This window comes from Candoia aspera, chromosome 2 (assembly GCF_035149785.1).
Source record: "Candoia aspera isolate rCanAsp1 chromosome 2, rCanAsp1.hap2, whole genome shotgun sequence".
NCBI lineage: Eukaryota > Metazoa > Chordata > Lepidosauria > Squamata > Boidae > Candoia > Candoia aspera.
The window spans coordinates 203,092,596-203,119,897 of NC_086154.1; the positions used below are offsets into that span (position 1 = coordinate 203,092,596).

General features: G+C 37.3%; 2 protein-coding genes across 3 annotated transcripts in view; one reads left to right on the forward strand and one right to left on the reverse strand.

Moving 5' to 3' along the window:
• The window catches only part of AOPEP (aminopeptidase O (putative)), a 204,867-nt gene extending 195,006 nt beyond the window's left edge, over positions 1–9,861 (forward strand). The window contains exons 14-16 of the mRNA XM_063295213.1: positions 3,641–3,727; positions 6,309–6,452; positions 9,299–9,861. Of these exons, the coding sequence (XP_063151283.1) occupies positions 3,641–3,727; positions 6,309–6,452; positions 9,299–9,316 (249 nt within the window). The 3' untranslated portion in view covers positions 9,317–9,861. The remainder of the gene's footprint in view (positions 1–3,640; positions 3,728–6,308; positions 6,453–9,298) is intronic.
• A 4,648-nt stretch (positions 9,862–14,509) lies between these two features.
• FANCC (FA complementation group C) overlaps positions 14,510–27,302 on the reverse strand; it is a 67,981-nt gene continuing 55,188 nt past the window's right edge. The window contains exons 10-15 of one of the 2 annotated variants that reach the window (XR_010067324.1): positions 25,612–25,711; positions 23,920–23,952; positions 23,344–23,419; positions 22,656–23,200; positions 16,999–17,195; positions 14,510–14,889 (exon numbers count right to left, since the gene is read on the reverse strand). Coding sequence is in view for 1 of the 2 variants with exons in the window: in XM_063295214.1 (XP_063151284.1) it covers positions 14,755–14,889; positions 16,999–17,195; positions 22,656–22,831; positions 23,119–23,200; positions 23,344–23,419; positions 25,612–25,711 (766 nt within the window). In the remaining variant the exon portion in view is untranslated. The remainder of the gene's footprint in view (positions 14,890–16,998; positions 17,196–22,655; positions 23,201–23,343; positions 23,420–23,919; positions 23,953–25,611; positions 25,712–27,302) is intronic. The other variant, XM_063295214.1, reaches the window with a different exon arrangement.

The window sequence follows — 27,302 nt, forward strand, 5'->3', positions numbered from 1 at the left end:
AGGCCCCCACATGTTTTGAACCACCTTTTCCCCTTGAATCCAAAATGCTGCACTCCTGGTTACTTCTATATCAAGTAACGTAGCTGCCTTTGATACCTTCCAGTGCTCTGTTGACTCAGAGTATTCTGAGGGTTGTGGGTTCATATGATGTTATTTCTACTCTGAGAAATGAGATCTTTTAGCTGGAAATCTTGGAGTTGAACATGGAATCTTCTCTATGGGCCTCAACCAACCATTTTTTCAGTGGTTGACATGTTTGTGTGGGGGAACGATATATGTTAATCTGAGCAGTGTGAGAGATGGGGAGCAGATGAAACTAACTCTGCAAGATGTGTTCGGTAGCATGTGAACGTTTACTGTAATACAGCTGGTTATGGTAGTTGAATTCAGAGCTATTTTAGCAGGAGTGCTATTACTGTGCATCTGATCATCTGGAAACTATTATTATGTGAATTCTTAATTACAGGATAACCTAATCTTTGATCTAAATGTTAATGTCTCTAATCATTTCTTTAGCTCTTTCATTTTAAGCAGAGGTAATACTGTTTATTTTGCAAATTGCTTAATGTTTATTAAATAAACTGCTCTTCATCCTTGCAGTTATCAGGAGTGGTTATAACTTCCTTAAGATCCCTCCTAATAATGTCAAGGTTGATCTTGTTTGCCATAAGAAGTAATTTCTGTGATTGTGAGCTTTTTGTTTTTGTTTTGATACTGCGGGAAGGGAAGTAGCAGCAAAAGTGTGTCAGTACATATTTTTTTCTCTGTACAATTTTCTTATCTAGAGATAGGAGGAAGTATATGCAGTTTGAATATGCGAATGAGTCTGTTCTTGACAGCTGATTTTTATTCTGGTTTGAATAAATTTATGAAACTATAAGGATCTGAAAGTCTCTGAAGTTTTAATAATATATTGTATAGGATCTTTTATTTCTTTTGTATTATAATGTTAAATAATTTACAATTCAATTTTTTTTCTGACATCTTTCAAATTAAAACCAGCTATTAACTCCCTGAAGTTGGTGGACTCTTTTTAAAGACCAAAGAAATAGTTTTTGTTTTAAATCAAGCATATGTTCTGAATTACTTGCCTTTTAGATCATATTTGCAAGTCAGAGTAAGCTGTTTTCTTCTTGTATTTTCTTGTTTGTGCATTTCTCAAGCTTATAACTGAACATGTTTGTTGGAGTAATTACTTTAAGGAGGCATTATCAAAGTAGGCAAATGCTAATTTTGCAAGCTCATTATCGTAAGTATGTGACATATTTTTTTCCAAGTGGAGATTAATTAAATGTTCTCATTTTTATCCTAAACAAACACATGAACTTACTATATGTATAACTCATAAAGGGCATTGTTTTCAGTGATTTACTACCAAATAAAAAATGACTATACTCTGAAGTAAGATTTTTTTTTCATCCTCCAGGCCAGTTATGGAGAATTAGGAAAAGGTTCTTATGGACTTGCTCCTTCCTTCACATGTTTGTCTAAATGGATAATGGCCTAGTTTGATAAGCCATAATACACATTATATCTGAATAGTTTGCCAAACCAGATTATAAACCTAGGTTCAATTTGTTTGATTGTAACCCATTGTGTTTGAGTGGCTTATTATCAGATAGATATGCTTGAAGTTGCAGCCACAGACATGTTGTTTACATCTATATAGACAGTCAAAACCTAAACTCAGAACCACTTCTGGAAATAAGACATCAACCATTTTCTCCACTTCGGCAAATGCCTCTGGAGCAGCCAAAGCTTAAGTCCAAATTGGGTGTGTTTACAAGTTGTTAATTTGAGGAATGGGAAGCATGAAAGAGGTCTGGCACCTTGCGGCAGGTGCCGCAAGGAAAGGCCCTGAGGTTGTTGATCAGGTTTGAGCTGTGCCATGTGGAAAGACGGTTAGTCAGCAAAATGAACCAGTTCTCATTTTATTCCACAATTGCTTATATTCCAACAATAACTAAGAATAAGCTGCAAAGCACTGAATATATTGCTTCTTTGGTTTGTTTTTTAATCCTAATTCCTATGTAGAGCCTGCCTAAATAAATAAAAAACCTACAAACAAATAAATGGAAACTGTTCTGCCCATTTCACCACATCCTACTAAATTGTTAGTATTTTGTCTTTTGTAGCTACTCATTAATTTGCTATTGAAACATGACATTTTATCAGTTGTGCAGCATGGTGGCCCTTTGCAGTTCTATTCCTTCTGTGGCCATAGAATAGGGAGAGGAAACACCCGGGTGAAGTGGGAGAGTAGTTGATAATAACCTCTCTTGACATCAGCAACTTTGCAAAAGATATGCCTTTTATTCCATATTTGCTCAATAAGTAAAAACCTGTCTTGAAAGAGGTAGTTCATTATAGCTGAGAAGATGATGGAGATGATAGTAAAACCTTGGCTTAACAAAATTCTTTAACAGAATAAAAATTGCTGAGTCTTCACTATGGTTTTGAATAATCTGTGGGTTTTCCCTGTGGAGGCCCAAAAACTTCATAGAGCTTTGGAAGAGACAGAACTGGTCCCTGCTGCTTGGAAGACAACTTCTATGCATGAACTGAGGACAACCACAGTACCTCCTGCCTTGTTTCTTCAGACTGTTTAACAACTTTCTGTCTCAATTTCTGTCTTTGGGAGAGTGATGTAAGATGACCCTAGTTAAAAAAGAGTGCCATTGACCCAGTATAGCACAGGACTATTGAAGTGTGTGTGTGTGTGTGTGTGTGTGTGTTGGAGGGGAATATGAATATAAGTGCTACAGTCAGTTGAATATAATCCCTAGGAGGGAGGGGGACAATTGTTTCATGGAGAGCTCCACATGGTTGGGTCCACTAATCTGCATGTTCATACACACTCTTGCCTATAGCATGGGAAAGCAGTTCCCAAGCTGGATGTGTGTGAAAACAGTTCTGTGCCACAACGCCCGAGCAATTTTGTGGATGATATCCATTCCTCCCATCCTCTTAAGCATCCCAATTTAGATGTAATGCTGAACAGACCCTGGACAGAGATCCTTTGGTTTTCTTCGTCATTCTTAGTGGCATGAAAGGCCACCCGCCTGTATCTTCTTTCCACAAATTCTAATGAATTCTGGCTTAAATCTGACCACTGTAAGAGCAGTTGCCATTTTTAGCATTTCCTCATATATAACTTCACATAATTTTCTTTACTTTGAGCAATGATTTGGATTAAATAAATCAGATAATTTTAGGTGCTTTATAAATAAAACATTTTCAGGGTGAAATATTTTTTATTATGCTATTAAAAACTGAATTCGTTTGAAATGTTGATTTTATCTTTAGTTATTTGGTATTCTAACACTGATTTTTTTAGACTTCTACTTTTTAAATTATAATGGAGCCATGTTGTATTGTTAACATGCCTGGTTAATATTAACAATCTAGTGATGAAAAGTAAGGCATAGTACTGAAAATAGCAATTACTTTTAAAAATTTAAATGTGGTAGAAGTGGAGTTTTTTAGGGAGGTTGCCTTTTTAAAAAAAAGCATACATCTCTTAGAATCAAAATTCTTTAAAATGTATACTGGAAAGCATCTATTGAAATAATTTAAATGTCACTTAGCAACATTTTAATGAGTGCTTAAATAATTTTCCTATTTTTCCCTCTTGCTAAAGGTTCGACATCGATGGTGTGAGATTATTATTAAACACAAGCATATGGCAGGGTATGCTGATGTTGAGAAATTCCTCAAGGAAGACCAGGTCAGTACTGTTTATGCACACATTCTGTACTGCCAAATGGTATACAAATACACTATAGATACATTGGAAGTGATCTTAAAAGGTTCCACCAATATAAATCCTGCTCTTTGTTCAAACTTGTGCTAATAGTATGATTACGGGTCCAGTGCTGTGGCCCTGAGATTTCATCCTAGGAGCTTGACTGAGATTGGATCTCCTGCTCTGGGGGTAGAGAAGTCCAGCCTCAGCTTCTGAAAGCTCCTTCCAGCCCCTGTTGAATTTTCTTCAGCTTTTATTCTGCCATTGTTGCCCATTGGGGGAGGGATATTAATTTATACAGAGAAATACAAATTAAAACTAAGTGTGACTTCAGCACTTCTGATATTATGCTGTTCACATAATTAGACTGCTTACAGGATTGTCAGAAGCATTAATCAGTTGCTCTAAACTATACAGTAGCTTTAAGTATTCACTACAAATATTAAAGTGCAAGATAAACAACTGTGTATTTTAAAAGTGTGTATGGAGATTTTTTTTTCTGCTTTTTGTTGCGAAAGCCTATCCATAGCTTTTTTTATGAATCTTCTAGAAAAAATGTTATGTAAACTCTGGAATAACATTTGAAATCAAACCAGTTTCTTTACGTTCCTGTCTTGAAAGATGGTTTAGTCTTCAAAAGTCTGAACCAAATGCAAATATGACCAGTTAACATTTAAGATAACAGAATTTCCAGTGTAGACTAAACTTGGATGTTTGAGCTATGGAAAACAATGGGGAAATAATCAAATCAGAATGGGAATTCTCAGTGGTGGACTTCATGATTCATTTTGGCAGTAAGTGGTAGATTATTAGAATCCTATCGCAGAGATGATAATGTCCATTCGATTTAAAGCCTATATGCTGGATTATTTCTGTGTATAATGTAGAGTTCTCCTCCGTGAAAGAGGTTTGCATGGGTTAGCAATGGGTGCATGACAGGAAGGAGAGAAATTTTAGTTTCACCCATTTCTCTTTCTTCTTACCTAGCTCTGAGAAAGATTTTGCTAATATATACTTTCAAATATACCACATTATTCTTGATTTAAGGTGAAGCTGGGCTTCTGTGGTGCTGAAAATAATATAAGCAAAGGCCTTTTCCTTATTGTGCAAAAGAAAGCATATTATTTCTAGCACAAAGAAGATAAAATAGTTTTAAAAAACAATGTAGGTTGTCTAAGTGTACGAAGTCCACCCACAATCGCAGGTTTTTAAAAGTCTGGCACTATGGAAGATGAAAGACAAATTTCACTGGGAAGAGTATTTCACAGTAGGATATCTCTCCTGAGAAAATTTTCTCTCTGGTAACTATCCCCTTTCATCTGGAGAAGACTCTCAAGAGCCTATGAGATATCAAGGTTCAAGTCTGTATAAAGTATTTTCATATATCCTGGTTTCATGTGTAGCTCTCAAGGTTATAATTAGTAGACTATTATCCATTAATGTCTGTCATAATTTTTAAGTACTGTGATTGTGAGTTTTGTAACTATCCATTGCTTTTTGTCTCCAAAACTCTTTGATTTCACTGTTTTAGTCTATATTTTGATACTTTACTCTTTCTTTCCCCCCAATCCCTAATTTTCTTAGCATCCAGTTCAAAATAGTATAGAACTGTAGCTCTTGTGTACTTTTTAAAAACAGTTATGGGGAGGGAGGAAGAGAAGCAGATGAGTCTACAGTGTGTGGAGGAGAGGATTAGGACTTTTCTTCATGCCACCATTGGTACTGAGGAAGACATGCAGACCTCCCTCAAGTGCTGCTTTAGCTCCTAATGGCAACAATGCAAATGAGAAAACAGTGAACAGAACTTGGGTCTTCCTTCTATTGTCTAATTTGAGCTTTTCCAACTTTGGAAATCATCTTTCCATAAAAAGGCTGAAACCTGTAAAATTAACTGGTCACAACTGACTTAAATTCCCATTGCTTTAACTGGGACCAAATTGCCTCTGTTTCTGTCTGTTGCATTGGGATCAATTAATTTTTGTTTCATATCTATTTGATACATTGCATTTCTTCTCTTCAGCATCAAGCTGTACCTTTTAGTAAATGTTGTGTCTCCAGAATTTTTTCAAGGAATGATTTCAGCCAACTAAGATTTCACCCATATATGATATATGAAGGTTCTTATGAAATGTTACTGAATATCTTGTCTTATCACTTGGTTTGGAGACATACTTCTGAAATGCTACAATACTTTGGAACAGTTTGGAACTTTCTCATGCAAAATAATATCACATACTAAATTGGCTGGTCTTGCTCATGCAGCTGTTTGTGGAACTTCCAGATTGTATTCAAGGAGGGGATGGTTACAGGGAAGAAGTAAATTTCCATGGTTCAGGCAGAAACCCACTTGCTCACTTGGGTTTTGCTTAGCGATAATTACATTTCAGTTTTGCTTGTGTGTCAGAAGAAATGCTTTTGGTTGTACTGTGCTAAAGTCTCACAAATAATTTTAATGATAGAAAAAAAAAGGTGTCTTTTTAAAATTACAAATGTGTTACAGCTGTTGTTTTGACAGTGTCACAAAATTGATATATGCTATAGGATGACTTTCTTCCTCTTACAGGCAATGGGTGTCTACCTCTATGGAGAATTAATGTTGAATGAGAATGCAAAACAACAAGAAATTGCATATAAAACTTTTGCTGCAATCCGTGACCACATGGATGCATCCTCAGCTAAAGTAGTGGCAGAAATGTTATTTGACAAGGTGATTTATTTTTTTCGGATAACTTAGCTGGGTACTTTCAAAGGAACAGCAACAGTGCCATAAAAGCTTATGAACGAATGAAATGAACAAATTAATGTTATTGGATCTATTGTATCAACTCTTTTAAAGTAAACAACGGAATAGCCTGAACGGGTAAAAAGATTTTTGATGTAGTTGCTATATTGGAGAAGAAGAACCTTCCTCAAATTATCCTTTTTTATCAGCGAGCAAATACCCTTTTTTTCCTGAATTGACCAATGGTCTTTTCAAGAAAAAAGATAATTCCAACTATCTAAGAGGATGCAGCAACAAGTCATATGGAATATATATCAGATTATATAAAAAGTTTCTGTATGGACTATAATGATTTACAAGCTATATAGTTCTTTCCTCATAGTTGCTAGAATCTTTGCTAGATAGTCCAGTCAACTAAAAACAAAACAAAACCTCTTGAAATGCATGTTTCTCTTTGCATATACATGCATTTTTGAATTTTTCTCGGCATAGAATACGCCAACTTTTTACTGCATCCTTTTTAACTTCATAAAACATGAAGTATAATGGCTCCAATGCCAACTTTGAAGGGGTAGGGGCATCTTAGAAAAAAACAACTAAGAACAATGTAGCTTTGATTGAACATCATGCTTTGAACATCAGAAACCAGTTCCAAATACTTAACAAATATACAGTGAATAACTCTGGTACTGTCATAAGACAAATGTAACTCTAAAATACTTCCCACATCGGTTTGACTTCTGGGATGTAATTCTATAATGCATGTATGGAGTAATTAAAATGTAGTTGAAGCATCCTTTCCAGGCCTGCATTCTCTACTGTAAGTGTAGGTTGGGATGTCTCAGGTATGGAATTTTAATGTATGCAAAATGGAACTGCCAGGATTATGAAATTGCCTGTGTCAGTCTTCTTCAGGAGACAAAGATGTCATCAATTCTGTGATTTGCTTTGTAATTCTATAGCTGTTGAGCATCTTATTTCATGTAGAATGAACAGAACTGCTGTAGCATCTTGCAATTTAATACTTTGGTTAACACTTTTGGTTTTACTTTCTTTAAAAGGGTAGGAATATAAAGTTTTAAATGGTCCATTGTGTGTCTAATTTAGCCCTGATACGGTTTTAGAATAAATCAGTAATCTTCATTAAAGATGGTTAATACACTTGTGCACATTCTTATTGTTTCTAGAGCTGATCTATAGCACTAACATATTCTAACCTGTAAAAGAAATAAATGTAAAAGCTGTTTGTTTGGGTTTTTTTAAGTCTCCAGTTCTCTGGACAAAATTATTATTACAGCTGCCAGTTTGTACAGATTTCATTTCTGTTTTGGTTGTTTGGGTTCCTGGCATGCTGATTTGTGATTTAAGATTAAAATCACATTGCCAGGGATTACCACATAACCATGACATTACCTTCTGTGGCTTAATTCACAATGATGGTCTCTTGCGGCTTCTTGGAACCTGCTACCCTTAAAATGAACAGTCTATTGAAGGACTTCAGCTGCTTTTTAAACTATGTTCAGAGGAAGACCTCTCTAGTGAGGTGCAGAGCTTAGCTGATTGGTGAACAGTGATTGATTTCCTCTTTGTTCACAGTGGCTAAGTTCTGCACCTGAAGAGAAGTTGAGATGGAAACCTTTCCTAAAATTTCATAGTCTGATTGCTCCTGCAGAGATTGTATCATAGCAAATATTTTCATGGAATCTAGTTTGCAGGCTATAAACAATGAAGATGCCACCCAAAGTCCCAAACTTGTATGCTTCCTTCTATCAAGAACGAAAAGAACCTGTATGGGAAAAAAATCCAGGTTTAGTTACAGTATAGAAGTAATCAACAACTATAAAAGAGGTTTGTTATATTTGATTTTCATAGCAGTTTCATAGAATATGCCAATGTAGTGTATCAGCCCAAGAACTTCTTTCATCCTCTGTAGCATTTTATACATTTGTCTTGTAAACAAAATCAGCATTTAAGCATCTAAGCTGCAAGTTAACTGAGTAATAAGCTTAACAAATTGCTATTGTTTCTAATAAATGCTCTTTTCTTTTTGTTGATATGGGAGCTGCCCCTTGCAGCAGTTGCTGTTCCAGGCTGTTGATGGACCCGTCCTCCGGTGCCTACTGAGCTGATATCAGTTCTGATTTTAATACTGGCTCAGTTCAGCAGGAACAGGAGTCGAGCCCTAAAGCAAAAAAAAAAAAACCAAAACAAAACAAAACCCAAAACAAAACTTTTCTGAGTACACAGATGTTGGTGAATGTTTATTTCAAAGCTAGAACAGATTGATATATTGATGGGAAGCACAAATCTTTATGTGGGCTACACAGCCACAGTCCTGCAGAAAACACAATAATTAAGTATTTATAGGTTGTGTCAAGGACTTGTTAACTCAAGGAACAAACACAATGAGTAATCTCTTGAATGCTTCATTCTGCCAATGTTTTCAGAAAGGATAGTTAAGAACTTTGTTGTTGTTGTGTCCAGGATATATATTTTAAGCAAACAACTGTGATAGTTGCATAGTTAAAACTTACTTACACCATTCCTGTTGTGACTCTTCCTTTCTGTTATGGAGCACTACAGCCTACTGCCTTCTCAAATTGCAGAGAACTGACAGGAAACCTGGTAGTCGCATAACAGCAAGTTACAGATGCTGCAATTCTTTTCCACTGCATGCATTCACGAAAAATTAGGGTGACAGAGACGCCACCTTAAGAAGTAGGCCTGTAAAGAATAGTCATCCCATTTTTTACTAATACTTTGTATGCATTTTTTTAACGTATTGTTTCATTGTGATAGAGTAATAAGTTGTACCACTGTTTCCTTTGCAGGAAAGGGAGAGACTTTAACTATATCTGCTACCAAATGCTGGTGGTATTAGGATTTCTTTGATTCTGGACATCAAAGGGAGGATTATGTGACTGCTAAAACAATCAGCTGAAAAACATTTTATGCAGAGTACTTCTCTTTCTAGAAGGTGACAGAAGCCAGGAGGAAAAAGTCCTTCATCCTCCTCATGCAAACCAGACAGTAAGATACAATTATGACTATGAATCCAAGGCCAAAAAGAGAAAAGAAATATACAGTGAGCTAAATCCTTCAGTCAAGTGAGCATTATGTGCTAATTTAAACTGAATCCAGTGTGTTTTCTTTATTAAAATAAAATGAAGATTACAGTGATTTTGTTGCGGTTGTTCAAGGCCCTAACTCATTCACACTATAACATGGGCACAGCATTAAGCATAAGCAATACCAATGAAATATTGCTCTCTCCTGTGCCTAATGCTGACCAGTATAGTTTTATTCAAAACAATGATGCAATCTCAATAAACTTTGAATTTATACGAGTTCCTTCTTTGTAAAACATGCCTTACAAATAAACTGATTTTGTAAACATTGTGATTTGATAGTTTTTATTGCATGGTGGCTCAGTGGTTAAGACACCAGGCTTGTTGATTGGAAGATTGCAAGTTCAGCGGTTTGAGACGAGGGCGCCGTGTGACAGAGTGAGCTCCCACACTGGTCCCAGCTCTTGCCAACCTAGCAATTCAAAAGTACGCAAATGCGAGTAGATAAATAGGTACCACTTCCGTGGGATGGTAACAGCGTTCCATGACTGTCATGCTGGCCACATGACCGTGGAAGTGTCTTTGGACAACGCTGGCTCTTTGGCCCTGAAATGGAGATGAGCACTGCCCCCTAGTGTCGGACACAACTAAACGGGAACTTTTACCCTTTACCTTTATTGCATATGAAACATATCTGTTAACTGTATTTTTGTATGTATGTGTATTTGTGTATACATATAAAAAAAATCCCTTCTCACCCCTATGAGTGGTATGTGTCTCCCTCAACCTCAGGTCCTTTACAGTTACCAGATATGTTTCATATGCAATAAAGGTAAAGGGTAAAGGTTCCCGTTTAGTCGTGTCCAACACTAGGGGGCAGTGCTCATCTCCGTTTCATGGCCAAAGAGCCAGCGTTGTCCAAAGAGGCCTGGGAGTTTGAGGGTTCCGTGCAGTATCTTAGCTGTTCCTAGCACTGTACTCTCCTAGACAGAGAGCTCTGATGTTGTTCCTGGGATCTGTTGGAGCCTCTCCCCCAGCTTGGAAGTCACAGCCCCAAGTGCCCCTACCACCACTGGGACCACTTTGGCCTTCACTTTCCACATCTTCTCTAATTCCTCCTTCAGGCCCTAGTACTTCTCCAGCTTCTCATACTCCTTCTTCCTGATGTTGCTGTCACTTGGCACTGCTACATCTATCACCATTGCTGTCTTCTGGTCCTTGTCTACTACCACAATGCGGGGCCACAACTAGAGGGGGGCAAGTGGGGCATGTGCCCCAGGCACCGCACTGGGAGGGGGGTCCAAAATGGGCATGGAATCCATGTTTGCCCTGGGTGACAAAGACCCTAGTTGTGGGCCTGCCACAATGTCTGGTTGATTGGCCAGTACCTGCATGACTATCTGGATCTGGAAGTCCTAAAGGATCTTAGCCCTGTTATTCTCCACAATCTCCTCTGGAATCTCCCATCTGGACTTGGGTCTAGCCCATACATGGTACAGATGTTCTTGTATACAGTGCCAGCATACAGTGTATGATGTTCCTGCTTGCATCTTACACCCCGCCACTATGTGTTGGACTGTCTCTGAGGCCTCGCTGCAATCTGCACCTGTGCATCTGCAGTTTTTATTGCATATGAGACACATTTGTTAACTGTGTGTGTGCTTCCAGATGTCAGTGGATGTACTAATGAGTTAAAAATCTCCAGCCATGCCTTTGTTAGCTATTTTGGGGTAGAGACTCAATTACTCATGCATGTACCCAGTCAGTTACTCTCTTCACCTTTTTTGCCTCTCAAACCAAATTCTAAATTTTAATTAGCTGAATTAAACAGTTAGCAGTCTTGGGTGAGGCTCTGCAGATGTCTGGAGCCTGCATGGCCCCTGACTGAGCTACAGCAATGACTCTTAATGTAGACCTTTTGATGTATTCAAGAAAGGATCCAAACTATTCTTGAAAGAGTTGTGCTCTATTTCACAGCCTTTTGCAAAAGATAATGAAGGAAAAGCACCTCATCATTTTGCCATGCCATTGTGAAAGATACAGGGGCTGAGCAAGGGAATTCAGAAAGTTAAAACACTACAGAGGAAACAGCTATTGCCTTGTGATTTAAACTATATTAATTTTTTTGTCAAATTTAGAAGGTTGTCCAACACCGTAAAGACTCTAGATGGCATGTAACATTAACAACATCAAAAACCATTAAGAACAAATAAGAACAATCTACATCCTGAAGAAATATTCAACATTTGGTAAATGTCAGAGTAAATTTTACATTCAAGCATTTTTCTTAAATGTGCCTCCTGTTCCCTCACTACACTTTTTTTTAAGGACCTCTGTTGTCTTGTCTGGATGTTGCTAATTACTTCCCTTTAATGTCAAAGACCATCAGACGAGCATAGTGTTGAGTACAAAGTAGCAATTCTTTCATGTTCTCAGGATCAATTAATGGATCTAAGCTTGGAACAGAGAACTTGAATGCCAATGACATTTTCCTTTTGTTTGGTATTTTAATTCCTTTACCTATATCATGTTCTGTGTTCTGGATAAGAACTCATTATGTTGGCTTTTATTTGACATAAAACTAAGATGATATAGTCTGCCTCCAATATAACGTATGACGAATATATAAAATATTAAAAAGTACAGATAGCATGTAGTGCTTTTGAATATGGATGCGTATCTGACCTAATCCATGAAAGATGTGTGATAATGTCCACATTCTTATTCCAAAGAATAATGCAGGAACATACAAGAGTGCAGACATTAAGTTTTTCTCCCATTCTCCTAATGCTATGATGATAATTTCATTTCTATAGTGCTCTTCCCCCCAAAAGAAGCCCAAAGCAATCTGATGGATTATGGCTGTCAAGTTGCTAACAACTCTTAGAGACCACATATATAGATTTTCTTCATGATGGTCTGCCCCTAACCTGGTGCTTCAGGTCTTCCAATGGTCCACCCATTGCCACTGTAATTGAGTCCATCCACCTTGCTGCTGGTTGTCCTCTTCTCTTCTTTCCACCTTTCCCAGCATCAGAGTCTTCTCCAGAGAGCTAAGCCTTCATGTAACATATCCAAAGTAAGATAATGAGCCTGGTCATTATTTTCCATTAGCCAATTAAACAGAAATATAATTAAAAACAAGAAAGGCTTAATGTGGACAGGATAAAAGCCAAACTTTCTGCAAAAATGACTTCTTCTCTCAATACTTTATTGTTGCTTAAAATAAAATGATTGTCTAGGAAGAAGTCAACTAATGAAGTATTGCTGCTTGCCAACTGAGAGTCACCCAAGATTGGTTAGGTTGCTTGTGGGTCGGCAGGGTGGCAACAGGGATGGAAGACTTCAGTCACAGCTATGGTGCCTGTACAATGCTGGCCATTAAAAGGACCTAGTCAGTTTGAATACACTTAAGCCCTTCAGAAAGCAGCTCAAGGGCTTTTAACACCTTTTATAGACTCAGACAGTTGGTTGAAGGAATACAGCCAGAAAAAGCAAGGGAAACTTTTCCAGCATTTGGTCTTAAATGGACCACCAGTGCAAATTCCCAGAATCAGTGTTAAGATAACATTTAAAATTGCAACTATGAGTATGTCCTTAAAAAAAAGGGGGGCAGTCAATTTTTCAGGCATTAGGCAGCTTGATAGGATTTAAACAGCACCATACGTTGATGTGACTGAATTAAGAGGACCTGAAGTACCTGCTAATAGGCTGTTTTTCTAACTTTCCTTAAAACTGCAATCAAAAAATGCACCTTGAGTCCATTAGTGGCTCTAGGGAAGCTCTACAGGTTTAGTTGCAAGAAATAGTATTTTCTAAAATGGAAGGAAAAAAAAATACTATAATCGGTACTTTAAAATGTATAAGCTCCCCTAGAAAATTATGCTGGAACACACTAGAAAGTTGAATACATGCAATTCTACAAGAGTCTCATAAGTGGTTTGTAGGAATGGGAGCAGCAGCTCTTAATTTGGCAAAGATGTTACATAGCCTGAGAGGCAAAGAGAAAGCCCTGTATTTCACATAGCAATGATCAGTGTGAGAAACTAGTTTTTCCTAGGTATAAAGGGCTGGTTGCCAGAATACAGAACAACTTACAGGCTTTATTTAAATTAAGAGGTCCAGAACATCTCTCACATCATTTTTAAAATTCAGACACACCAATTACATAGTGCAAAGGCCAGTTGGTCTACACAGTCCAGCAACCAAATCCTGATCTATCTCATGTTAATCATGCATCATGTCTAATGTCTGCAGGCACACTTTTTCTCATGCCTGGTTTTGGACCTCATTCCATCCCTCAAAAAAAATATTGGCATAAGAATTCCATTATTCCTATGTAGGAGGAAACTTCAGCGAGAACCCCTTCAAGGGAAACTTAAAAATCCAAATGCTTAGTTTCCAGGAAATACGCTCCTCTTCTACATTACAAAAAATGTGAGAGGTTTCCAAACAAATCATCTATTTATGAGATTGAGATGAGATTCAAATTGGGAGACATCATGCCTTTTTATCCATATAAGTATACAAACTTTTAATAGCAGCCTGTTGGAGAGTTCTGCTATGGAGAAGGATTTTTTTAAAAAAATCAATTTTTAAACTGCACAAGTCTTTCCTTGGCAGTGTTCAAAGGAGGTCTGCAGCTCAAGAAAGGTCTGTGGTCCATGTAGCCCCAGGAAAGGAAAATACATTTGCTGACTAATGCCACTTTAGCAAAATATTATATTTGCTTCCTGCTGAAGAAAAACAAGTTAGAAGAAACACAAATAGGTGTTTGGTCACTGATCTAATGGAAACATTTACTTCAAAAGGAATCACTAATAATCATGTGCTTGTAATGGGGTTCAGATGCCACAAAGTGGTATAGCAGAAATAAGCTGTTTGATTGGATTGTAAATGACGGCATCAATAAAGCATGCCACTTTTAAAACATTCTCTCACAATGTAAAGAAAAAACAATTTCATCAATGTTCAAATATAAAGTTTATTTGTGTTAAATTATATAGATTATCTCTGGTATGCTTGTATTTTGTTTTCAGCTTTACAAGGCACCTCTGAATAAACTTGAACAAGATACTCCTGCAAATGTAGAAAAATCAGATGAAAGTCATAGTATGTAGATTGCAAATAACAGATTTCTCTTCCAGTCTTTCAGAAAATGCCCATTGAAAACAGCTGCCTTCTCTCCTTCCACTCCACAGTTTTGAATAAGTACTAAACTACTGGAATTCCTGGAGGAGATCATTTGCTAGCTTTACAGAGCATTGATATTTCACTCCAAGTTGGCTAGCTGTATTTGAGATACGGGTAAGAAGTCCAGTTACTTCTGGGATTTCACTGCCTCCAGCTATAAACTGAAAGAAGTTGGGGAAAAAAACAACAAAGATTAAAATGTTATTACTTTATGCCATAGGCAAATAATTTGCTGCTCTCTAGCATGCTAGATAGCTTACAGATATTCTTACCAACCATAATAGAAAGCAAAAAATTCTAAGAGCTCATCCACTCCAAAAATGACCAAGAACAAAAAGGGGAAAAGTGTATTCATTATTTATTAAGCAGAAGTGTTTGGTGCTGACTAGTTTCTGCCCTGCTCAATGAGGAAGGAACCAGAATTAATCCACAAAGAGGACCTTCTGCTAAATATTTTCAAGAGCTGAGCAGCAGCAGAAAAGTGCATAAGCAAAGGGTATTGAAATTAAATCCCAATGAAGGTTGAAAGAAAAATACTTGAGCGTTGTCCCTTTAATCAAAACCGGAGCATTCTGATCTATCCCTGTCCAAATATTAAATTTCGTATCCCTGCCACCCTGCCAGAGATTCTCACTGCATTCTGAATCCGATGCCCTTATGGAAGATTCAAGGAATCAGTTGTTCTATTGCCAGTATCTGGACAAGGAAAATAAATAAACTTCCTCAGCAATTGGTTTACATTGCTGCCATCTTACTCTGTCTTTGCTTTATTCCTAGAAGTCCAATATACTAATTTCAATAGCTCTTAATTATACATCTGTATTTATAAATTGGAACACTCAACTGAACCCTCATAGCTCATTGCATACAAGTGGCCTCCAGCTTCAATCTCTGGAATCTCTAATTTAGAAGACAGTCAACATTTTTACCAAAGGGACTAGCTGGCCTAATGGTCTAAAGTGGAGAAAGTCAGATGATTCCCTTCATTTTTGTAGGATAAGTTGGAATGTTGAGGATTCTTACTATCCTTAGAATGATGATTCGGCCTGTCTATATCAAAGGGGTTACTGATCAGTTGTCATGACCAGGAAGGAAAAACTGGACTTACAAAAAATATAACTTATGTTGAAGGTTGCAAACAATGGCTCTATTTGAGGTTTCAATGAAATCCTTAAGGGAAAAAATCATTTATTTGGGGAAGGAATATTATGTTCTTTTCTGTTTAGTCACAAATCTAACAAGGTGCATATAGAAACAATTCCATCAAGAGAAGAATTCCATATTATTTAAAAGAAATTTTAATCTTCTGATATAGCTCCATTTTCCCCCTCCAATCAAAACATATAAACAAAAAGAACTCAACCCTTGCTCGAGAATGGACTTTGATTGATTCAGTAAATGTTATTTGAGGGTCCCAATGAAGGCTTCTGGACAAAAATTGTTCTGGGAAACAATCCTGAGTCTCTATCCAGGGAAAGGCCCTGAAAAAACAATATTTTGAAAGGCCATTGCCTCTCTTGAAAGAAAGGAAACAATGGTGGCCAAAGGCAGACAGATAAATGGTACTGGAGTGATTGAAATTCCTCTTTCAAATGTGTTCTTCAAACAGGTTTTGTTCTTTTCTTCCAATTTATATGCCACCAATTTCCTAGCTCACAGCAGCTTACAACATGTTAAAATATAATAAAATAATATTTTGTGGGTTGACCTATATTAGGACCTGTTATGGAAAAAAACTAGCCTTTCTTGTAACCAAGTCTTTGATCCATGATAGGCTTGATTCTCAGATGAGACTGGGGATGGAAACCTTGCACTTCTGTGCAAGGTAGATGAGGGTCCCTCTTACTTCAGCCTATGTCTGACAGACATCATTCTTAATGGGAAAATTGTCTTTGTAATTATTCTGTTTATTATGAACCTCTTCCTCTCTCTCTCTCATGCACACAGACACAACTGTACATACAATGATTAATGAAAGGGCTTAACAGGGAAGGAGGAAAAAATAAACCATATAAAGTGACAGAGAGGTTCTGATGTGCATCCACATATCATGCATATGCAAGACCTCCTTCATTCACAATTTGCACCAATTTACCCTCCAGAAATGCTGGACTACAATTCCCATATCTGACCCATGATCACTGTAGTGATGGGAGCTATAGCCAAACATATCAAGAAAGCCCCATGTGGGAAAATTTAGTCATTCATAAATGACTCAATTTTTCCAGTGCAGGATTTGTAATATTTTGTTATTAGTGAAAAAAACTTACATGTGCAATCAATTCTCTGGCTATTGTGTGTCCATTAGAAGTAAATAGCACAAAGCTGATAATCAGATGCATAACAATACGTTTAGTTACAGGTTGATTTACACTGGTTTTGCTGCTGAATAAAGTTTGTAGGTCTGCAACAGAAATGGTTGGCATTCTTGAGAGGCTTGTCAGATAGTCACATACAGATCGAGCTTCTACCTGTTGACAATCATTGGAAGGAATAAAAGGTTAGCTGAAGAATAAAAGTCACATTCATTTCATGAATTTTGCAGAAAAGTACAGAATAGATTCCTAGGCTGATAACAGGGGAAGTAATGGAGTGGGGAAGGGAGAGAGACTGTGGGACAGAAAAGGAAAGACACAAAAGGAGACTTAAAAAAAATTGTCTCTTCAGTCTTGAAAAACAAAGCACTGGAGGCCATGATCCAGGATTTGACCTTTTTTTAAAAAAAGGAAATGGCAAAAGCCACAGAGCAGAATGAAAGTAGATTGTTATATTGTGGGAAAAAGAACAGGAGGTTCTTTGAGGGCTCACTACAATACTACAACTACAAATCAATTAAACTCCATGCAATCTGACCTCATCTGATAAAAAATTCTGATAGGAATCCAGGGGGTTGGCTTCCTTCTAGTATTGTTTTCAACAGAGTCTCCCTCCCCCCTCCTTTTTTTACCTCTTCAAGCAGCCAGAACAAACAGCTTCTGGAGCCAAAATAGAAGCAGAATTTGATGGTCTGTGCATTAAAGGAAATCATTGGCCAGATATAAGTAATATAACCTAAAATATTTACTACATAAAAGCCACGGCAGGGATGGAAAAGAAACAAAAAGTAATATGCACATTTCCTGCCTTCTGGCCTTAACTTTTATTTTAAGCAACTGATTTCCTTATTCTCACTTCCATTAACATATATAAATATATATCCTGGTTTAAATATCTGTATCTCAAAGTTACTTTCTGAACACACAATCCACTCCTTCTCTATTGTGAATCACTATACACTACTGCATTAAACTGTGCCCTGAGTCAAATATTTACGTACCTAATATATATAACATATCTATCCTAGCCAAAAGCTGACACAGTCTCTTGGCAACTCACAACAAAAACACAGTAACAATAAAATTTATAAAATAAAAATGACAATCAAAACAAACTCAAACTCCAAAAGGCATCTGGTGTCAGCCCCTAAGTACCCTCCGGAACAGTTCCGTTTTAAGAAGCTTCCAGAAGGGGACCAGAGTTGGGCCAATCGTGTACTTCCCAGCCTGAGGCTAGCCCAGAACTCCTGGTACTGGCAAGTACTTTTTTCCCCTCTGGAGTGAGCATAGGTAGCCCTCTGCTTTTTCGTGATCTACATGTCCCAAGAAATAAGATTAGAAAAGGGTAGCCAGACAAGAAGGTAGCCAGCTCTGGTTTCTTGAACTTCTGAAGGAGGCAACAGAAACCAGCTAGATTAATGGCCAGATCCACACATACACAAACTCTTGGTGTGAGCGTGCTTTAGTGAGCAAAATACATTTACACCCAGCAGCAAGACCAAGGCCTTCTTGGATTCCTTCCAAGTCCCAAACCCCAGATGAGGAACCATCATTAACTCCTATACTACCCTGGCCCTGCTTTTTCCTCATAGACTGAACTAAAGAAAAGGAAGGAACAAGCACTATCTCTCTGAAGCTAAAAGAGTGCAAGGATCAGTGTGATTAGAATTCATTCTTAATACAAACCTGTCAAGTGGGTATTATATTTTCCACTACAAGCAGTGATGAAAGCTGTTTCATTTTATGAAATACTATTTAAATAATTATTTTATGTATTTAAATTTATTAAACTTTATCACCAAAATTTCTCAATTAAAAAGAAGACATCAGCCTATACCAGATAAAGCTTACTTCAAAAAACATGTTAGCTTTCACAACAAATATGTCTTTCCCTCAAGGCAGAAGGATAACAGAGATGGAGCTAACTTGCTCTCCCTCAGCAGAAAGCTCCAATCTAGGAGTAGCTGTTGACATCTTCCCTTGCTTTCTTGTCAAATTTGTTGGAGTGGATCATGCAGTTTAGACAAGAATGTGCAACTCATGTCTATTCCAGGGCTTTGTATGGCATGTCAAGGACCATACTCCCAACAGTGGCAAACTGCAAATGTGAGTTTTCAGATAGCCAAAATTCAGCAGCATGGTTTATAAGTTGTTTTATGGTCTGGAGCAGATTTCTTATGTTTTATATGACACCTTATTGGTTCGGAGGGGAGTTTTTCTTTTAATTTAAATGTTTTTAACATAATCCTTCTGTATTTAGCTATTTTTCATTATCCACCTACCCAACTGTTTAAGTGAGGTTTTGGCTGAAAAAAAGGGTCCCTAAGCCCCTAATCTGTTGCTCAATGACCAAAAGTTCTATTTTCTTCCAGAGTTTTTATATAGGTAACATGTAACTTAACAAAACCTGAAGTGCACCATAGTTAACTTCTCCAACCTTGGCAGCTTCCAGATGATTAAATTTCCACTCTCTGAATTCTCAGCAATGGCTATATTAGCAGGAGAACTATGAGAGTTGAAAGCCATATACCTGATGGACACCCAGGTTAGAAAAGGCTACCATAGGCCACTTGCCATGAAATTCAACTGGAGTCTCCCACAACAACTTCTGAAATTGCTCTTCCAAGAAAATCTTGAGTCTCCATGAACCAATGCTGCCCAAATGACCCTCAAAATAGCATGGTTAATATTAAACATTAGCAAAAGGTCAGGCAAAACAATCTTAGCACAGACTGTCTACCAAGGCAACTAAAAAAGTCAGATTCTGAGGGGAAATGAAGGTGAAACCCAGATATCTGCCTCATCCAAAACCACTAGCCTTCTTAAGCAGGATAGAATAAACCATGTTGTAAAGAAACATTCATGGTTACCTCAATATCAATTATTCATAACACCAACATGTTTATAAACCTAAAAGAGAAAGGATTAAGCACACCTGTAGGTTTCAGCTCCCTGATAATCCTGGCCCACATCCTCCAAATGGGGCAAGCAGAGACCAACATTAATTGAGAGGATAGGAATTAACAATGGTATTGAAGATGGAATATATATTCTCAATTTTCTCTATAAAATGTTATGCAGAAAACACTATGAAACAACCATAATAAGCAAGCAGACAGACTATAAAAAGCAGTGGCAATTTATCTGGGTTCTTTCAAAGATAAATTTTGTGAGTAAATTTTCTGAAATTTACTTTTGTTTGACATTTAAATAGAAGTGTTGGGAACTTACACTAAGTAACAAATCAAACTAAACTAGCCTTGCTGTAAGCCACATATCTGAAGTGCTTGATACAAAGTTCTGATTCAGTATAATTTTAATATTAATATTAAATTAATATTTCAGCTCAGTATAATTTCCATGTCCAGTAATTTACATAGAAATTTATTTCTAAACTTTGTTTTCTATAAAGCTTCTCATATGTTTCATAGTGACAGTTTCATTCTGCTGCCGTCTCAAGGATTAAATATATTACTTTTCTCTGCGGAAATTGCTGCAGATATTTTAAAAAAAAACCCTCTTATCTTTAATTTCTTAGGCATCTGTGTTGCAACTATAGAAAAATAAGTGTGGGATGGAAACTATTTATTGTAAAATTTTAAGTTAGGACATGAGTAGTTACAGAAATTAAAGGAGCAAACAGAACCCTGACAACAATTTAATGAAAGAGGATTTGGGAAGTAAAGGAAGTGACAATTAACATTTACAGAAGTCACAAATATTTTGTGGTGCCCAGTGATGTGCTATTTTCCACCAGCCAAAGACCACCTTTGATTCTCTTACTACTAGCATTTATTTTGCTTTATTTTCAATTATAGTGTATATTTACTACTGCATTTCAACAAAGCTGCCCCAGTCCAAGGAGACTTTTATATGCACATTCTGATTTGTATTAAGCATGGATGGCATAGTAGGTCATTCAAAACGTAAGTACTAATAAGTATTATGTATGCCATCCTTGAGGGAAGCACTGGAATGCTCAACTGTCATCACTACACAGTTAACCTGAAAATTGCTCATAGCTACTTGACTGGCTTCTACTCTTCTCTGGCCTTGAGCAGTAAAAAGACTTCCCATTTGGGGAGAAAGGGAGAACGGTATTCACAGGCAGCCAATGGATCACCCAATTGCCAGCACTCTGAGAAATGTGACAAGATAAAATTAATGAGAATGTTTTAGGAAGAATTCAGGAGAGGAGAGAGAAGAGAAAGACAAATACTCTGTTTCAGACCAGTGTTTCAATTGCATAGTAGGATGCAGTACAGGTAGCCCTTGGTTACATCCATTCGTTCAGTGACTGTTCAAAGTTACAATGGTGCTGAAAAAAGGGACCTCGAAGTTCTGGCCATTGCAGCACCTTCGTGGTCATGTGATCAAAATGCTGGCCGGCCCACATTTACGATGGCTCCCCCACCGCTGCCCCCAGCTGATCTTTGTTGTCTTCTTCACCTGCCTCCCCTCCGCTGGGCTTGCTGACTCTGGCTGGCCTCAAGTGCTACGGTGCAGGGGTCTATCAGCCATGCTGTGTAGAGAGCCCCCCTCCCCCTCTGGCTACCTTGCCACGCGGAAAGCCCTTGGCCGAGCAGCCGCCAGGAACTGCCACCAGGCACCCCAGCCATGTGCGGAGAGGCACTATAGAAACATCCCTGTCTTGCAGTCCAGCAGGAGGATTGTCCCACCCAGCAGTGGTGTGCAGAAGACTCACAGCACCGGCCCCTTTCCTCCCCTTCTTGGCAGGGCAGTGGCACTCACCCGTCTGTGCTCCCTAGTACCCACTCTCCCACCCATAGCTCTCACCAACCAGCCTGCTTGACTGGGAGTCTCATCTATTCCCACATCACAGTCATGTAAGGTCCTCACTTAATGACCCGCGTGGTCTTGGGGTTATGATAGCAACTGGGACTGCTGGGATTGCTGTCACTAAAAGTTCACATGACATTGCATTTTACAACTGCATCACTTAGCAATGGCAATTCTGGTCCCATTTGCCATTGTAACCCAAGGACTACCTGTACTAAATTACGTTTCACTTATTTTAAAGCAAGTCATTTTGAGGACAGAATAAAATTCAACAATGTAACTAAAATAATAGCACCCCATACATCTTTATAGGAAAAGGGTATTTGGCAGTAAGTCAAATAAGAATGCCAGAAAGGAGCAAGTAGCTCCTTTATCATAAGATTAATATTAAATTTGAAAGGAATTAGATATTTAAGGTTAACCTACTTTCACTGCTACTGATCATCATGGAAGTACTGTATTACTACTAATACTCAACGTTTTAAACACATGGTCACACAATGAGACTGTCAAAAGCTATAAAATCTTCTCACTGAATAATTTAAAAGTAAGAACTGGCAGAGAATATAGTTGGCTGAATACAAATCTGCATGCATCTTATACATACCAATGGACTATGGACACTATAAGCCACTGTTAATTTTTCACTCCTGAGGACTGTTCTAGCCTATAACAAAGCTAACGAAGGATGCCTTAGCAATGATTTCTGAACTGTTCTGTAAGCATTGCCTATAGGTTGCGGCAAAAATCTCTGCCTTGTTTTTCAAAAACATCACTTATTACCAAACCCTTTCATACATAGTTAAAACTACCTACCATTGTTTGAATTCTCTGCTGCTTCTCATTGTTTGGAGTATAGTAAAACACCAAAAGCCACAACAAGTTTGAGGATTCTGCCTGGGACAACAGCAACTGCTTTGCTGCAAGATCAGCCCATTCTCCAAAATGAATCAACAAAAACCAGTTGTTGAAGAGTTCATCCAAAGACCTGGAACAACATCAAAATGTGTATCAGCTTATATTATATTGTAATATAAATTCTTAAGTTCTCAAAAGGCTTTAATCTGGAAATGAAGACCAGCAAACTTTTTTATTTGAAGAAGATCAATGGGAATAGCAATATGCAATAATGTTAATTTTACACCAACAAAAATAATGTCTTGAAAACAATAGTTTTTACTTGTTTCCCATACATGTTAACAAATTACAAAAAAAGATCACTCACAACTAACTTAGACAATTTTTAAAAAACAAGAAAGGAAACCTGCTGCTTACTCAGAACCCTTGACCTCTACTGTTGTTTTGAGCATTCCAGCAAGGTGGTCCAAATGCTGATATACACTAGTACCTGGCAAATCTAAGAGAGAAATTTGAACACCAAAATTATGCATATTTTACATGCCAAGACAAACATAACGTAACAAAATATTTTTTGCTTACTGAACTCATATTAACTCAGTGTCAGGTTCTGGTAACATGAAAAAGTGTAAGTGAGCTTACCTGAGGGATGTTTAAGGAAAGCCATCACAAGTGAACGTGAATTATAAGGAAAATAGGCCTTCAGTGGAAACTTATGCTGAAATGAAATTTTTTTTTAAATTCTAGTTATCTTATCAAGAACCTAAATCAAATTATGACAATTTTTAAAATTTGCCTTCTCAGAAAATATGCATCTATAGCCCAAAACTTGCTTTCTGTACTTAAGGAAACCAACATTACTTGTTAGATTATTGCAATGGCATATATATCACAACTCCTCAATGACTTTTCAATTAAAGTTTGACATCCTTCAACAGTTTGAATACATGCACGGAAATAGGTTCTTTAGCAGATACTGTATAATTCCCCATTCAATTCTCTAGGACAAAACCCAACAAAAAAGCCTTCTCCAAATATGTAGTAGCATGAGATAAGAAAACCTATTTTACTATGCAGCATTCCTTGAGGCAGTCTTTCTGCATGATTTGGACTATAACTTCCACAACCAATAGCCAGTGTTAGCCATGGTTGGGAGAGGCTACTTTAATGGGTCAGTATCCATTTAATGGGAAACAAAAGGAAGATATCAACACTCACAATCTTCACCACAACCATTGGAATCCATGTTAACTACATGATTAATTTAAAAAAATGGTAGGAAACAAATCAACACGAGCAGGGGTGATTATATGGTTGTACTGCACAATTCCTTCACGGCTGACTGCTGCTGAAAACAATACATTGAAGTCAATGGTATCTTAGTGTATATCAACAAGATAATTATTTTATTTTTGTTCATTCTACCCTGACTGTACCACATGCATGCAAATATGCCTAGTAAATATTAAAAGATAATATTATACATATACGGAGCTGGTAGAAGCCCTAATGAGATCATGCCATCAAGGTATCACACAAATAATGCAAACTGAATGATTTAGCCAGTCATGTCATGATGCAAATGATATAATTACATCATTTGCTTGATAGCATATGACATGTGTAGTGCCACTTTCCCCCATGCTTCTCCTTATGGAAACCCATTATTACACAAATGAATTCTTGCCCTAAATATGTTAGGGAGCTTGGGTTATGCTATTTAGGCACATGATTATTCATACAGTTTAGAAAACTGTCAAATATTCTGCAGTACCTGTATCATGGAGATGCACAGAACTCTAAATCTGTTCATTTATACAGTAAAAACAAACAAAAAGCCAGAAAGCATTCCTGTCTGCCTGCATATTAAATCAATCCTAGACTATTCCCTTCTCAAATCCTAACAGTAAAAGTAAAAACTTGCACAAATAAAATGCCAAAAGGCCTAGTTAACATGTTAAAAACAGCTTAAGAGTGAAGCACATAAATAACAAAGTGATTAACATAGTAGACTTCTGGCTATTTAAAGGGTGTGGAATCTAAATTTAAGTTCCCCACCCAGCCACCCCATTCATGCCAAGGCAGCAAAACATGCCGCTGCCATGTAAGCAAAATTAATGGGTGTGGCCCGTGTGTGTGTATATATATTAACTTAGACAGCTGCAATTTTACTCCTAACTCACACCCCTTGGAACTCAAAAAGAGATTTAATCACAATGCTAATTAGAATTAATTACGGCACCATTTGCAAGATGAATAACCACTAACCAATAGACCTCCCTCAATACATGGAAAACCCACCCGAGCATCTGCTAAAGGAAATTCTTGATCAGAAGAAACCTTGAAGTTTTTGTGTGGCCCAAACTTAAATTTTCACAGCCACTTTAACTAACTAAAGCAAGAAGGAACAATGGCAAAGGTATTATAGAGAATACAAACCAAAGGAGAGTTTATACCAAATGAGGTTAACTGTAAATCAGTGAGGTGTTCTCGTTCATTGTGTAAATCCAAGGCACAAAAGAGGTCATCTGAATGCAAGATTTTTTATCATCTTACTTTATATTAGAACAGGAACACATAGCTGAGTTTAACCCCAGATCCTGGACCAGTAAGTTATAAAGATGCATCTAAAGTTTCCACACCATGTTCAAGCAGATCTGCATTGTAATATATAGTGAGTACTGATACTAGCTAAGTAACATGTAGATTGAAAGATATTTATTGGCTTTGTGCCTAACTTACATTTGATGCCATTTAAGACTCTGAAACGGATGTTACCAACCATTTACTGCAGCCTAAAGGTATTATTTGGATTGTATTTGTTTAGTGATCTGAGCTTTAAAATGATTCTTTCCCCTAAATTTTGAAGCACTTCATTTTTTAAAATAATGAAAAAGCAACTTGACTAACCTGCTTATTATTCTCATGGTAAGCTTGAACAAAGCACTGTGTAAACACCTGCATTATAGTCATTATTTCTTGAGCTCCATCAGTTTCCAGCAGTGCATTCCTGAGCAGTGAAAAGTTTAATTATGACAGGTCAGATTATGAGTGGGCCAATCACACAGTCATTAATTGAGAGAAGGAAGATGAAAAAAACCCAAACAAGAACATTTGTCCCATGCCTCAAGCTTTGGTCTTAACTCATCTAGCTTTTAGGCCTACTTGGGAAGTGAAGAAAACCCCAACTTCATTTTGCTTGTCCTTGAATATGAATATATTAAAAACCTGTCTATTACTGCCATTAGAACAAGTCCTTCTGATTATGTTGGAACACTGTTTTTCAATTGCACTCTCCAATACCTACTATAATTGAAGTACACAGTTAAGTTTCTTTGCTACAAAACCTCACATTAGAATAGGTCTGTAAAATTAACCAAATGATGAAATTGGCAAAAGAAAACATTCCCCCACTTTGTGTTACAATATGCTTTCATTTCCCCTAATCCTCCATATTTTAGATATACTGCTGGCTTTGGAAGGTGGAAGTATAATTAATTTAAAAAGTCAGTAAGTATGTTTTTGATGTGCAGCTCCACAGATCCATCAGCAATTTCATATAGAAACTATGAAAGTCCTGGATAAAGTCTGTTTTACCAGCCTCACTAATTTACCAATCTTTCCGACAGAATGCTTGGGAAAGGAAAAAGGCTGATTCTGGTGGGAGTGACCATTCAGTGAATATAACAGAGGGAGGGGAAGAATAGAACTCTTCATACTTTCTGAACAAGGGTTTGCCTTTCTAATCCCCAATTTCTAAAAATGGCTATCAACATTCTTAGTGATACAGGTAGTCCTCAACTTATGACTGTTTAATGACAGTCTGAAGTTACGATGGCCTCAGAACAGGTGCTTTACGGCCTGTAAAGCACTTCTGAGCATCTCAAAATGTCATATCCCCTCTCCCCGCGGTCACACAATCACATTTCCGGCACTTGGCAACTGGCTTGCATTTATGACCAATTGCAGCATCCCACGGTCACGTGATTGCATTTTATGACTTTTTTGCCATTTTCTGGCAAAAAAATGCCCATTGGGGAAGCTGGATTTGCTTAAGAACCACGGTGATTTGCTTAAAGATTGCCATAAAAATGGTTGTAAAATCGGGTCTGGTTGTGGTGTCTTGATTTACAATTGCAATGATTTACAATGGAAATTCCAGTCCCAACTGTGGTGGTAAGTTGAGGACTACCTGTATGTCTTTGCTCACGAGGCTGATCTGCTTCTAATGTACACAGTTACTCAAGCTGAGAGTCTAAAGAGTCTAAGAGTCTAATGATCAATAAGAGGTGCCTTAACCACTTAAAATAAATTAATTGCAAAGGAAGAGCATTCTATCAAAATAATCTAAGGAATGGGATTATGGAAGTCTCGGCTAATAAATCCACTTGAGCTCTATACCTTACCTAATTCCCAGAGAGATAAATCCCTAAAAGCAAGTTTTCTTTGCACTATAGAATTAGCCATTGTTTCAGATTTCTCATTATTTTAATTATCAGTAAGTAATATAAAATCTCCTTTGCATAAAATTTGACATCAGAGAGACATCCACACAATTTTCTCTGCAACATTGTGGTGTGTCACTCCCTTTTGGGGGAATT